The 13,878-nt window shown below is 47.6% G+C and overlaps 1 protein-coding gene across 6 annotated transcripts in view; it reads left to right on the top strand.

Annotated features, from left to right (window-relative positions):
• The window catches only part of mideasb (mitotic deacetylase associated SANT domain protein b), a 76,304-nt gene that overhangs the window by 36,845 nt on the left and 25,581 nt on the right, over nt 1-13,878 (top strand). For all 6 annotated transcript variants that reach the window (XM_048537273.2, XM_048537274.2, XM_048537268.2 and 3 more), the window contains 2 exons: nt 2,475-4,672; nt 12,793-13,095. In XM_048537273.2, the coding sequence (XP_048393230.2) occupies nt 2,774-4,672; nt 12,793-13,095 (2,202 nt within the window). In that variant the 5' untranslated portion in view covers nt 2,475-2,773. The remainder of the gene's footprint in view (nt 1-2,474; nt 4,673-12,792; nt 13,096-13,878) is intronic.

The raw sequence follows: 13,878 nt of genomic DNA, 5'->3' as shown, positions 1-13,878 counted from the left end.
ACACACAAGGTGATTGCATATATGGATCAAGCTGCAGAAGGAAGCGGTAGAGATGAATACAGTTACAACATTTAAAAGACATTTGGACACATACATGGATAAGGAAAGGTTTAGAGGGATAGCAGTAAATGGGAGTAGTTCAGTTTGGGAAATCTGGTTGGTGTGGACAAGTTGGGCTGAAGGGCCTGTTTCCATGATCTAACCGAGTAAAGGCTGAGCCATCTCTTAGTTCAAATCTTAAACTGAGGCCCTATCTCCCATCTTTGGTGGATGTAAGAGATTCTGGTGTCCTGGCCAGTATTCATCATTCAAGCACCAGAAGCAGACTATCCAGTCATTCTCACATTCATTGGAGATTGCCATGTGCAAACTGGCTGCTATGTTTCTGACACAGCAACAGTGATGATGTTTCAGCAGTTCAGTTCCGAAGCCCAGCGGTGATGTTAACTCTGTCTATCTCCACAGATGCTGCTCCTAAAGCCAGCTTCCCTCCCTGTTCCTGAATCAAACACTAGCATGGCCCTGATCACCGCCTGCACCTGTCCTTGTCCACACTGTCAAAGGAAGAAAGGTTTCTCTGGACATGTTCAGGCACTGAGAGGCCGTGAAGCCCTTTTTGCTGTTGTCACTGTTAATATTGTAAGAAATGGGGCAGCAATTTGTGCACAGGAAGCTCCTGAAGCAGCGTTATGATAAATAGTCAGATAAACAATATGTTCTGAGTCACACTACAGTAATAAGAACATCACAATCTGCTTAGGGAATGTAATTTTTGCACAAATTTCTGTTTGTGGTTTCAGTCAAGTACTGCAGAGATGAAGCAGATCTTCACACCACTGGAACTCGAGTTAATGATCCGAGATTCAATTCTATGGCACACACCAGCGTTGTTGTGAATGCAGGTGCCATTAAATTGCAAGTAACATTCATCAACTGTCTAGAATTGCTTGGTTGGCCAACCAAGTGGAGGGCAGTGGAAGAGAATTCCCTGCCCTTGAGTCCATGGAATTGTGCCTTGTTGTGTGAGGTGGGGGGTGGGTTGAGTGGGGAAAGCCAAGCACAAATTCCAAGTCACAGTAGTACTTTAGGTTTGCAGATTGTAACGTCAAGTTACAGTTAGTCACTACACTGACTTCCTGATGCTATAGTTTTGTTTCTGTATTGCACACCGCAAACTCTTTATTTCCCGTGGCAGTGTGTGTGCGCAATAGCTTTAAAGTTCAGAGCTACTCTTTACAATATTACAGAAATGGAACATTCTAGGGTATGTGTAGTGACAGGCCAGAGCAATTGTGCAAGCAGCAGTAGCCTCTCAGAAATCTTCAATTGTGAGCTTGGCGCTAACAAGTAAGCCAGGGAGGTTCTGGCAGCAATTGCTTTGAGTGGAATGTTTCCAGCAGGGCCCAGAGCTCCCAAGACTAACTGCACAGGTTGGCGGCAAGCAAATGTGCAGAGCTTGAAGGCATAAACCACGGGAGTGCTTTGCTTTTACGTCGTGACCATTTTGGAACAGTCAGCCAGGCAGGAATTGGGTGCTAAGCAGCAGTTGCGGAAGGGGGGTAATCGGAACTCTCAAAAGGTAACACCACATACCCATTGCGTCTTGTGGTGTGAAAAAGGTTCTGCAAGATTGTCCCCCCCCCGCCCCCCCCCCCCCCGTCCCCCCGTCCCCCCCCCCCCCGTCCCCCCCCCCCCCCGTCTCCCCCCCCCCCCCCCCCCCGTCTCCCCCCCCCCCCCCCCCCCGTCTCCCCCCCCCCCCCCCCCCCGTCCCCCCCCCCCCCCCGTCTCCCCCCCCCCCCCCCCCCGTCTCCCCCCCCCCCCCCCCCCCGTCTCCCCCCCCCCCCCGTCTCCCCCCCCCCCCCCCCCCCCCCCCCCCCCGTCCCCCCCCCCCCCCCCGTCTCCCCCCCCCCCCCCCCGTCCCCCTCCCCCCCCCCCCCCCCCCCCCCCGTCTCCCCCCCCCCCCCCCCCCCCCCGTCTCCCCCCCCCCCCCCCCCCGTCCCCCTCCCCCCCCCCCCCCCCCCCCCCCGTCTCCCCCCCCCCCCCCCCCCGTCCCCCTCCCCCCCCCCCCCCCCCCCCCCGTCTCCCCCCCCCCCCCCCCCCGTCCCCCTCCCGTCCCCCCCCCCCCCCCCGTCTCCCCCCTCCCGTCCCCCCCCCCCCCCCGTCTCCCCCCCCCCCCCCCCCCCCCCGTCCCCCTCCCCCCCCCCCGTCCCCCCCCCCCCCCCCGTCTCCCCCCCCCCCGTCCCCCTCCCCCCCCCCCCCCCCCCGTCCCCCTCCCCCCCCCCCCCCCCCCCCCCCCGTGTTTATTGTGAAAGAAATCACTGATAGTTTTGCGTTGTCGGTTGAACTATGCCTTTGGGAAACCACCTTTCAATTACTTTTGATTACTTTTTGCTTCTTTTCCTTTTTACAGAGTGGAATGAAGCTCGCGATGTTTTTTTCTTTTTGCTAATGTTTGACCTTGATTGTTCTTGCAGGTTGCTCCAGATCTCTGAAAGCAAGTACGGAAATTAGCTGCTTGGACGTTGGACAGCAGCGAGGCTGGCTATGGCGGTGTGGTTGTTTTGACATATTGGCACAGAGAAAACGTCACTGATTTATTCCTGGCACTTGGCCATTGTGTTTATAGTCCAGACTCCGTGAGGTGCTCACTGGAGTAGAGCTTAAGAGTGAAAAGCGGGAGAGGTTGGATTGGTGGTTTGGCAGCGGCGGCGGTGGGGGGGGAGGTAGCAGTGGATTGTGAAGCAGGGCTATTTGTCCAGATGCGACTGTGAAAATGAATGTGCAGGCACCGGGCAAAAGCTCAGCCAAGCGGAAAGGCAAGCAGATCTCGTTTTTCGGTGAGAATACTGGCACAGTTCAGTCGAGCCCGTCCCATCAAAGGAAAAACGGGATGATCCACAGTGAAGCAGAGAGTGGCCCACTGAAATCGCAGCCCCCCGTGGTGCCGGAGACTCCAGCAAGGAGTGGGCAGTGCCAGTCTGTCGGCTCTGATTTGGGAATGAGCCAAGAGAGGGCTGCAGCAGCTGGCAGCACCATGCCCGCCAACTGGGCTGCCTCTGTTCTGATCGACCGCCTGCCCTCCAAGGGGAGCTTCAGCTGGCAGCCAGCTGGCTCCTGGACTCAAAGTGCTGCCCCGTTTTGTGCCAGTGTTGGAGCAGTGAGCATTATTGATTCTAATGCCACAGGACCCTTCTCGCACGCTCTGGCAAAGCAAGGTGCCACAGCCCAGCTGCAGAAGCAGCAACACCAGCAGATGCAACATCCTCTTCAACAGCAACAACAGAACCAGCTGCAGCAGCGGCACCTGCAGAGCCAACAGTCGAACCAGCTACAGCAGAAACAACATCAACTCCAACAGCAACATGCTCAGAGCCAACAGTCAAACCAACATCAACGCCAACAGCAACATGCTCAGAGCCAACAGTCAAACCAACATCAACTCCAACAGCAACATGCCCAGAGCCAACAGTCGAACCAGCTACAGCAGAAACAACATCAACTCCAACAGCAACATGCTCAAAGCCAACAGTCAAACCAACATCAACTCCAACAGCAACACACTCAGAGCCAACAGTCAAACCAACAGCAACCCACTCAGTGCCAACAGTCGAACCAGCTACAGCAGAAACAGCATCAACTCCAGCAGCAACACGCTCAGAGCCAACAGTCAAACCAACATCAACTTCAACAGCAACACGCTCAGAGCCAACAGTCAAACCAACATCAACTCCAACAGCAACATGCACAGACCCAACAGCAGAACCAACTCCAGCATCAACTCCAGCAACAATACCAGCAGAACCAACTGCTGCATCAACATCAACAACAACAAAGTAACGAAGGTCTGCCTCAACGTCAGTTCTTCCAGTACCCGTACAGCCAGAACCAGAAGCAAGAACTGCCTCCAAATTCAGTATTGAACATATTCCACCAAGTACACCAGCCACCACTCCTCCCCCTTTACAGTCACCAAGCACAGACCACGTGCCAACAGCATCTATTTCAGCAGTTCTTCCCTCACCAGCAGCCCCCTCAGTCTCTCGGTCTCCAGCGGGTACAGATGAGCCAGGGGTCTGATCCTTCAATGCATCACATAGTTTCAACTGCAGCTCCATTCCAGCAGCAACCTCCCGAGGTTCATGTCAGTAAAGGCCTTCAGAGGTTCACCCTGGGCGGCAACAAACAGGAACACTGTCCACGCCAGCTGACGTTGGAATTTCAAGCCCCTCCAACAAAACGGGCACAGCACTCCTTCAAGGAAAGGAACGCAAAACCCCCACTGTTTGAGCCACACAGAGTTGGGAATCCACCGGGTTCCACGGAGAGTACCAGCCAATGCTGGCCGCAAGCCTATGGGCCAGAACTCCAGAAACTGCTCAATGTGCCTCCAAATCACTGCGGCCAGAACCAGCTCAAACTGTTTGAGGCAGGTTCGCTTCAGCCGAAGGGTGCCCAGGCTCACGGGTTAGAGAGCTGGAGTCAGGAGGAGAATAGCCCGGTCTCCCAAGAGATCAGGGAGCCGGTCCAGGAAGCCACCTCACGGGACGAAGGCCCGGCTGATAGCCTTGTGCCAATCTCAGTGAAGAAAGGGAGAACTTGCAGTGAAGCAAATGGCCTGCAACCGCAACAAGAATCCACGGAGGGCCTGTCCAATTGGACCACCTCAGCTAAGGTAAGCAGTGAGCGGTTACTGAAGATTGTTTCCCACTCCATCACCCCTCCCATCACCACCACCACCACCACCCTCAACCCCTGCTGCAGAAAGTGTAATTATTGCCTTTTTCTAATCCTGTCTTCCATTGGGATCTGTAAACTTTGTTGTCACCCCATCGATAACGTATGATCACAACTTCTGTATCTATATAGCAATGTCTTACAGTCATATAGCACCTTTGCCAATCTATGGCTCATGCAATACCCTTTGAAATGCAGCCCTGTAATAATCCAGAACACAACGGAAGCACAGCAATTTCCCGTGACAACCAGAATATCAGTTATAGTAAAACTGGGGGAAGGCAATGACCTAGTGGTGTTATCGCTGGACTGTTAATCCAGAGACCCAGATAATGTTCTGGGGACCCAGGTTCAAATCCCACTATGGCAGATGGTAGAATTTGAATTCAATAAATGTCTGGAATTAAGAATCTAACGATGACCATGAATCCATTGTCCACTGTGTGGAAAAAACCCATCTGGTTCACTAATGCCCTTTAGGGAAGGAAACTGCCATTTTTACAAATGCCTACATGTGACTCCAGACCCCCAGCAATGTGGTTGACTCTTAATCTGGGCAATTAGGGATGAGCCATAAATGCTAGCCAGCGACGCCCTCATCCCATGAATGAATAAAGAGAAAGAAATGACAGCGTGCAGATATTTCTGCTATAATGCGTGTTTTGTTAACGCGAATTGGCTGAAACATAATTGGTGGATGCTATTGGATAATGTAAACTTTCTGCTGTACAAGTATAGCGATTTTTCTATAACTATTTCCCTATAACGTGATTTTCTATGGCACAAGGTCACACAAGAACACAGCTATCGCATTACAGAAGAAACACCTGTGTTGTGATCAGGGAGACTTTGTGGAGAGTTATGAAATTATCCACTTTGGTGAAAAGAACGATAAAGCTGAATAGATTTTAAATGGTGAATGTTGGCATTCAGGAGAACCTAGTGGGTGTTCTTGTACGCAAAATGTTAAAAGTTCCTGTGCAGGTGCAGCGATCACTTCAGAAGACAAGTGGCATTGAGCCTTTAATGGATTAGAGCACCAGAGCAGGGATGACAGGGGCTTGTGAGACCACATCTATTAGGTACAGTTTGACTTCTTTACCTAAAGGTGCCTACAAGGGACTACAACTTAGTTCACTCGAGAGGGAGGACAATGCTATGATGAGATATTGAGTACAATGGACTGATATTCTTCAAAGTTTAGAAGAACGAGAGGATATACAATTCTTAGGAGTAATGCTTAATGTGACGGGGTGGATGTTTGCTTGGAGCTTATTTCCGAGTTTTGGAGAGTCTAGAGCTAGGGGTTGTAATCTTTTAGGCTAAGGCCTGAAATGAGAATTTTCTTCACTCAGCATATTCGGTGTTTTCTATCCCAGAGGGTTGTGATTGCATGTCATATAGAGATTGATCCTCTTAGTGCCCAGTGGTCTATCAAATGGGATGTGAGCCAGCTGTGGCTCAGTGGGTAGCACATTTGCCTCTGAGCCACAGGATCGTGGGTTCACCCCTTCTCCAGGCTTAAGGCTTAGGACTAGAAGTAGATCATTGAACCCACTCCACTGTTCAGTGAGATCACATTGATCTGATAAATGTTAACTCCATAAGCTTTTCCCCCATAACCCTTGATTCCCTCACTGATTAAAAATCTGTCTCAGCCTTGAGTATACTTACTGTTAAATCTGGGTTATTGAGGTTTGAGCACATAAAAGCCAAGCCGGGTGCTCCATTGCAGTACTGAGGGAGTGCTACACTGACAGGTGCTGTCTTTCCGAAGAAATGTTGAACTGAGTATCACTCTGTTCAGTTGTCTATCAAAGATCCCATTGTATTGGAGAAAATGCGGGAGAGTTCTCCCCAATGCCCAAGGCAAAACCTGTCCCTCAACCAAAATTATTTTCAAAAATAAAGGGTCATCTGGTGATTGTCACGTTGTTAACCATGTTTGTAAATGTTGGCAGAATATAGATGCTGAAACCACCAAAGCTGAAACAGCAGAAGGTGAAGTTGAGTGGATAGGTTAAGAGTGAAACAGATTCTGAGGGACTGTATTAGCTGTCCTCCTTCCTGTTGCTAATGTTGTTAAATTTTAGAGTTATAGAGTCAAAAAGCACGAAAACGGACTTTGGACCCATCGATTCAGCTCTGACAATAACTACCACTAAAGGCATGTTAATCCCAATTTCCTGCACTTGTCCAATATCATTTCATGTTATGTTTGAAGTGCTCATTCAATTTTTTTAAAGTTATAAGGTTTCTGGCTTCCACTAACTTCCCAGGCAGTGCATTCCACCACCCGCTGAGTAAAAATGCTTTTCTGAAATTCCCTCTGAATCTTCCTGCCCCAACCCTAAAATCTAAAACTACCCTTGTGATTGACCCTTCAACCAAGGGAAACACCTTGCCCATGGCCCTCACAATCCTGGTGAACATCCTCTGTACCCCCTACATTGCTATCACATCCTTCCTCTAATGAGGTGACCAGAACTGCACACAGTATTCCATCTGTGGCCTTACCAATTTCCTGTACAACTCCAACATTATCTCCTTGCTGTTATACTCTCTGCCCCGACTGATGAAAGTGAGTGTCCCATATGCCTTTGTAACTATTCTATTCACTTGCCCTGCCGACTTCAGGGATCTGTGAATAATTACTCCAAAACCCCTCTGCTCCTGTATGCTATCCAGTGTCCTGCTATTCAGTAAATACACCTTCATCTTGTTTCTTTTTCCAAAGTACAAGGTGGTGCTCTTATCAGGATTAAATACCATCTGCCACTAGTCTGCCTATCTGATCAACCCTTCTATATCTTCCTGTCACCTACAACCATCTTCCTCACAATTAACTGCTACCAGTCTTGGTGTCATCTGCACACTTGCTTACTATTTTCTTGACGTTTTCATCTGAACAATTTCTGTATATAAACAACCAGCACTGATCCTTCTAGGATATCGCTGGACATCAGCCTCCAGTCACTCAAACAGCCTTCTACCACTACCCTCTGTGTCCTATTACTAAGCCGGTATCTGATCCATGTCACCAAATTTCCCTCAATTCCATGTGCTTTAACTGTCTTGATCAGTCTCCCAAGCGGCACCTTGTCAAAAGGCTTGCTAAATTCCGTACAAACTATGTCAATTGAACTTCACTCATCCATCCACTTGGTCACTTTTCACTTTTTTTTTTGAAAAATTCTAATTTGTTAGAATTTATCAAAAATTCTTCTTGCTTTTCTTCATACCCATCTGGGATCTTCACTGTCCAACCAGGAGAGGAGACTAGGTCTAATGTCACCGCCGAAAGAGGGCACCGCTGATTCTGTAGCATTCCCACGGCAATGGGTGGAGAGTTGGACTGAATTACTGGCTCTGGTTTCTGTAGTGGAGCCTGAACCCACAATATACTGATTCAGGAGAGACTGAAACAAACTAAGTAACATCTCTCTCCCACTAAAAAAGGCAATGAGCAGCAGATATATGGGGTTGGGTCACGGGGGACTGGTGGACCTCCTCAAATAGTGTGCTGGAGAAGAGCAGGCTGACTGCTGGATGAAGAGGTGACCCTTGGCTGTGTGAACCGCAGGCTTGCTTCTGAGAGACTTAATGGTGCCCCCTACCACCTTGCTATCTAAAAGGCCACAATATAGGAGAAAATATGTGAATTTATGTAGCACCTTGCACAATTTTAGGATCCCTATAACAATTCAAAACCTAGCAGTGGCTGGGCCAAACCAGTAAAATGTGTAGAAGAAACTCTTTGTGACTCCTTTGAACTGCAGTGACCAAAAACAAATTACTTTGAGGATATAAAATGCAGTGAGCGCATCATCCCCAAAGTTCCATTTGGCAGTCATACGATGTATACGACGCGTTGTTATACGCATGACAAGAAGAGGCATGTTATCTTTCTTGTGGCTCTTAGGAAGCTGTTTCCCCCCCCCCCCCCCCCCCCCAACATCCCAGCTCTTACCCTGAAAATGTTCCTCCCTCTTAGTGTTCATTCAATTGCCTTTCAAAAGTTACTATTGAAGCTGTTCCTGCCACTTTTTCAGGCATCGCACAATGACTCTCTACCTTTAAAACTAAAGCCACCCCTCTGGTTCGTTGACTAGAAATACGTACTGCACAGTTCTGCAAAAACAGAAGCTCTAGGATGTGTTAGATCTCTTCTCCCACCCCCCTGCAGTTTTGTCATTATTGACTTTTTGTGTGGTTTCCTGGGTTCAGATTTGTTGTTGTTCAGCCAAATGCACCAGGTCACATTCTTTGGCTGTTATCAGGCTGCTGTTTGTGGGAGCTTGCTGTGCATAAACTGGCTGTCAGTTTCCTGCTGTTTAAAAAGCACTTTCCTGGTTGTTAAGTGGTTTGGACCTTACTGTGGGCATGAGAACTGCTTTAGAAAAGCAAAATTTATGTTCTTTGTTGGACAGCACTTGGAGCACCACACACACTTCTAGTCCATGTAATAGAAAAATCTGTAGCACTGGAGATGGCTCAGTGGTTAGCACTGCTAGCTCACAGCGCCAGGGGCCTGGGTTCAATTCGAACCTCGGGCAACGATCCGTATGGAGTTGCATGTTCTCCCTGTGTCTGTGTGGGTTTTTTCTGCGTGCTTTGGTTCCCTCCCACAGTCCAAAATGTGCAAGTTAGTTGGATTAGCCATGCTAAATTGCCCATAGTGTTCGGAAGTGCAGGTTAGCCGTGGGAGAGGCAGGGTTATGGGGAGTGGGTTTGGGTGGGATGCTGTTTGGAGGGCCAGTGTGGACTCAGTGGGCGAAATGGCCTGCTTCTGCATGGTACAGATTCTATGATTCTATGGAGATGGTGTAGTCAGCATTGTCTTACCACACCAGAGAGCGACAGCTGGTGGTGGTTTAACCTGAGGGTCGCTCTTGCACAAGTGAGGGGAGAGGTTGAGAAGGAAAATCCATTGTTATGACCTCAGCCAATGTGGGAATTGAACCTATGCTGTTGTCATTACTCTGCATCACAAACCAGCTGTTCAGTCAACTAAGATAACTGATGGTATAAAGACGTTATCAGTACATCAGTAGATTGATTAACCTTGTGATTTGCATCCAGAAAGCTGATGTTGGAGATTATTGAGATGATCAGAAAGATGTAACGGTTGCTAGAGTAGAGGGAATATTTCTGTTTGTAAGAGAATTCAAAATGAGAGTTCATGGATACAAGGTACTAAAATCCAATAGGAAATTCAGGATGAATGTCTTTCCCAGAAAGTGGAGAGAATGTGGAAAAGTAAAAGTAGATGCTGGCAGTCTGAAACAATAAAAGGGAGACATGTGGCTGGTAGAGCAGTGTCTGTGGAGAGAGGAACAGTTAATGTTTGAGTCTGATGTGTCTCTTCTTCGGCAAACATAGTTTTTTATGATGTTGACAAAGAAAGGAGAAGCAAGTGGAATAGATGGTGAGGGTGCCCAGAGCAAAAGACAACAGGAGTGCTCGTATTGGAGAGGACTGATAGAGATGCAAATAGATGTAAGTGTGGGTGTGAACAGTAGAAAGTCAGTCAGCTTGCTTAAAGCAAACACATTGAACAAGACACTAGGGTGTGAAGGAATGTAATCACAATGTTAATGTTCTGAAGTTATTGAACTTAATGTTGAGTCCCGAAGGCTGTAAAATGCCTCAGGGGAAGATTAGGTTGCATCATTGAAACAGATATGACTATATTTCTTTTGTACTGGACTACACTGACTCTGCTTCTTGTAAGAGAGATAATGGGAACTGCAGATGCTGGAGAATCCAAGATAACAAAAGTGTGGAGCTGGATGAACACAGCAGGCCAAGCAGCATCTCAGGAGCACCAAAGCTGACATTTTGGGCCTAGATCCTTCATCAGAGAGCATGATGAAGGGTCTAGGCCCGAAACGTCAGCTTTTGTGCTCCTGAGACGCTGTTTGGCCTGCTGTGTTCATCCAGCTCCACACTTTGTTATCTCTGCTTCTTGTAAGGACTGCTTTCCCAGTCTCCCAGTATCTCCATCTTTGTCACACCTGTTCTGATGATTCTATATTCCACAACAGCATTTTCAATGCGTTCCGTTTTCTTCAAGGATTCCCCACCTCTCACTTGCATTTCTGCCTTCAGCCCCCCTCCCTCTCCCCACAACCCCTTAGAATCACGATGGGGCTGGCCTTGACATCACGCTCCACCTCACCATCTTTCATTTTCAAAGGATCATACTTTGGCATTTCCACCACCTCCAGAATCTTGTCAACAGCAAAAACATCTTCGCCTTCTTCCCCTGTCAGTATCCTATAGGGAGCATTCCTTCTGTGACACTCGGGTCCGTTCCTCTATAACTCCCAGACCCTCGCCGTCACTCATCTTCCGTGCAGTCCTAGGAAGTGTAATACTAATTCTTTTATCTCCTCCCTGCTCACTGTCCTAGGCCTCAAACACCATCTTCAGGTTAAGCAGCTACTTGTACTTCTTTCAATCTAGTCTGCTGTACTCATAGCTGACAATGTGGTCGCCTCTACACTGGGGAGAAAGACACCTGAGTGGGTGTGGAGCACTTTACAGAGCACCTCCACTCAGTTCACTAACTTGATCCTGTCCACCCCACCTCCCCCAGTCCCTTGCTTTGATTCTCCGGCCCGGTCTTATGCTCACACTTCCTTGTCCTACTTCAGTGAAGCTCAACACGAGCAACATTTTCCAATGAAACACTTCTTACAGCCTCGGGAACAAGAGGAGGCCATTCAGTCCCTCACGCCTGGTCCACCATTTGATGTGATCATGACTGATTGATTGAACACTTTTATCCATGCTGTCTTCCTTAACCCTTTACATAATGGGTAATCAGTAACCTATCAATTTCTACTTGAAACATGTTCAAAAGACTGAGCTCCCACAGCCCATTGAGTATAGAATTCCAAATGTGCATCACATTCTGGGTAAAATAAATTCTCCTTGTCTCTCTCCTAAATGGCATCCTCAAGCTTTCAAGACTTGATGTTGAGGGGGGACATCAGACCGTAAACTCTATCCTCCATTTCAATTCTGTTTCTCTTTGCCATGTGTATCTGGTTTAAATTCATCCATTTTTATCATCCCTTCAATCCCACAGAGGAGTCATGTCAACCTCCAGAATGTTAACCCTGTTTGTCTCCCTCCATGGATGCTGCCAGACCCACTGAACATCTTCAGCACTTCTGTTTTAGGTTAGACTGTGGAACTTGTTATCGTGGGGTAAATAGCATGGGGGAATCCATTTAAGGGAAAGCTGGATAAACAAATGAAGGAGAAAATATAAGGTTTGATGAAAGGAAATCAAGCAGGAGGAGATTAGGAGCAGAAGTAGACCATTCAGTCTATCATCTGTTCTGCCACTGAAAGGTTATGATGATCTGCTTATGTCCTAAATTTTACATTTATCCCCAATAACCCTTAATTCCCTTATCTTTCTATCCAAACTCTGCCATAAAAATATTTGATGATCTTGCATTCACTACAGAAAATCCCAGAGTCACACAACCCTCTAAGAAAAAACTCGCTTCATCTCTGTCCTAAAAGGATGACCCTTAATTTTTAAATAATAGCCACTAGTTCTGGCCACATTCACAGGAGGAAATGCACTTCCACACACCCATCTTGTCAAGACTGTTTGGGATCTTAAGCACTTCAATCAAGTCACCCCCTCATTCTTCGAGACCCCAGTAGAAACAAGACCAGTCTCAAAAGAGATCTAGTAAAGCCCCCCACCCCCACCCCCCGTCGAAACTGGAGACCAAAATTGCACAAAGAACTTGAGATGTAGTTTCAGTGATGCCCTGTACAACTGAATTATAACATCTTTACTTTAATATTCAACTCTTTGCGTAATAGAGGATTGCATTCCATTAGCCACCATAATCACCTCCTGTACCTAAAAACTAACTTGAGATGATATATGCACATACATAAGCACTAGCATAGACTCATGAGTCACTATGCCTGTTTATGTGGTCTAATTTCTGAGTGCTTTCTTGCTTCACATTTTTGGGAATAGAAGATTAAAATCAAGTGCTTTTTTTTTTCCTTCTCTTTCAGCTTGGAGAGAACAACTCCCAAGAAGAAAGGAATAGCTTGGCTGCTGGCCACTCAAAGGTCCCTGCAGTGCCTGCGAGTTCCAGAGGTCGGCTCGATGACAGCTGCTTGCTGCCACTTGTAATACCAGTGTCCGTGCCAGTCCGAAAGATGGACCCTGTTACAACCAGCACTGACAAGAAAGAGGATGGGGAATCCCAGGGCAACTTGGCAAACGAAAGGGATCTATCAGAGCTCAATCAATCTCTATTACCCACCCGCAGACGAAGACTGAGTAGAGGGTCAGGAACAGAACATTCGGTCCAGGTAACACGCTGTTCTAATGCTGCACATTTATATATATAATCTTTCTGATATTGTAAACCCACAAAGTGGTTATGGCATGCAGTCCACGCCAGCTGCCTGTAGAACAATCCAGTCAGTCCTATTCCCCCTGCTGTGTCCCTGTAGCCCTTTCTCTCAACTGCTGACTTGATTTCCTTTTCATATCTTTTTGATCTTGTAAAATGAATGAAAATTAACTGATGTTTTGCAGTCAAGGTGTACAGAGCAGAAATAGCAACTGTTGCTGGCTGCGATTCTGGCCCAGCTGAAATCTTTTATTGCTGGAAGTACTTTAACAGTGTAATTTATTCCTTTTTAGCATGTAAGAATAAATTAAAAGGTACTTGTCGGAAAGAAAAAAAATGGATCGGAAATTGGCTTGCTGAAAGAAGACCAGAGGGTGGTAGTTGATGCGAAATGTTCATCCTGGAGACCAGTTACTAGTGGTGTACCGCAAGGGTCGGTGTTGGGTCCACTGCTATTTGTCATTTTTATAAATGACCTGGATGGGGGAGTAGAAGGATGGGTTAGTAAATTTGCAGACAACACTAAGGTCAGTGGAGTTGTGGATAGTGATGAAAGATGCTGTAGGTTGCAAAGAGACGTAGATAAGCTGCAGAGCTGGGCTGAGAGGTGGCAAATGGAGTTTAATGCAGACAAGTGTGAGGTGATGCACTTTGGTAGGAGTAACCAGAAGGTAAAGTACAGGGCTAATGGTAAGATTCTTAGCAGTGTAGATGAGCAGAGAGATCTTGGTGTCCATGT

Source organism: Stegostoma tigrinum, chromosome 10 (genome assembly GCF_030684315.1).
Source record: "Stegostoma tigrinum isolate sSteTig4 chromosome 10, sSteTig4.hap1, whole genome shotgun sequence".
Taxonomy (NCBI): domain Eukaryota; kingdom Metazoa; phylum Chordata; class Chondrichthyes; order Orectolobiformes; family Stegostomatidae; genus Stegostoma; species Stegostoma tigrinum.
Note: the sequence above shows the minus strand (reverse complement) of the source record. Positions and strands in the feature narration are given on the sequence as shown.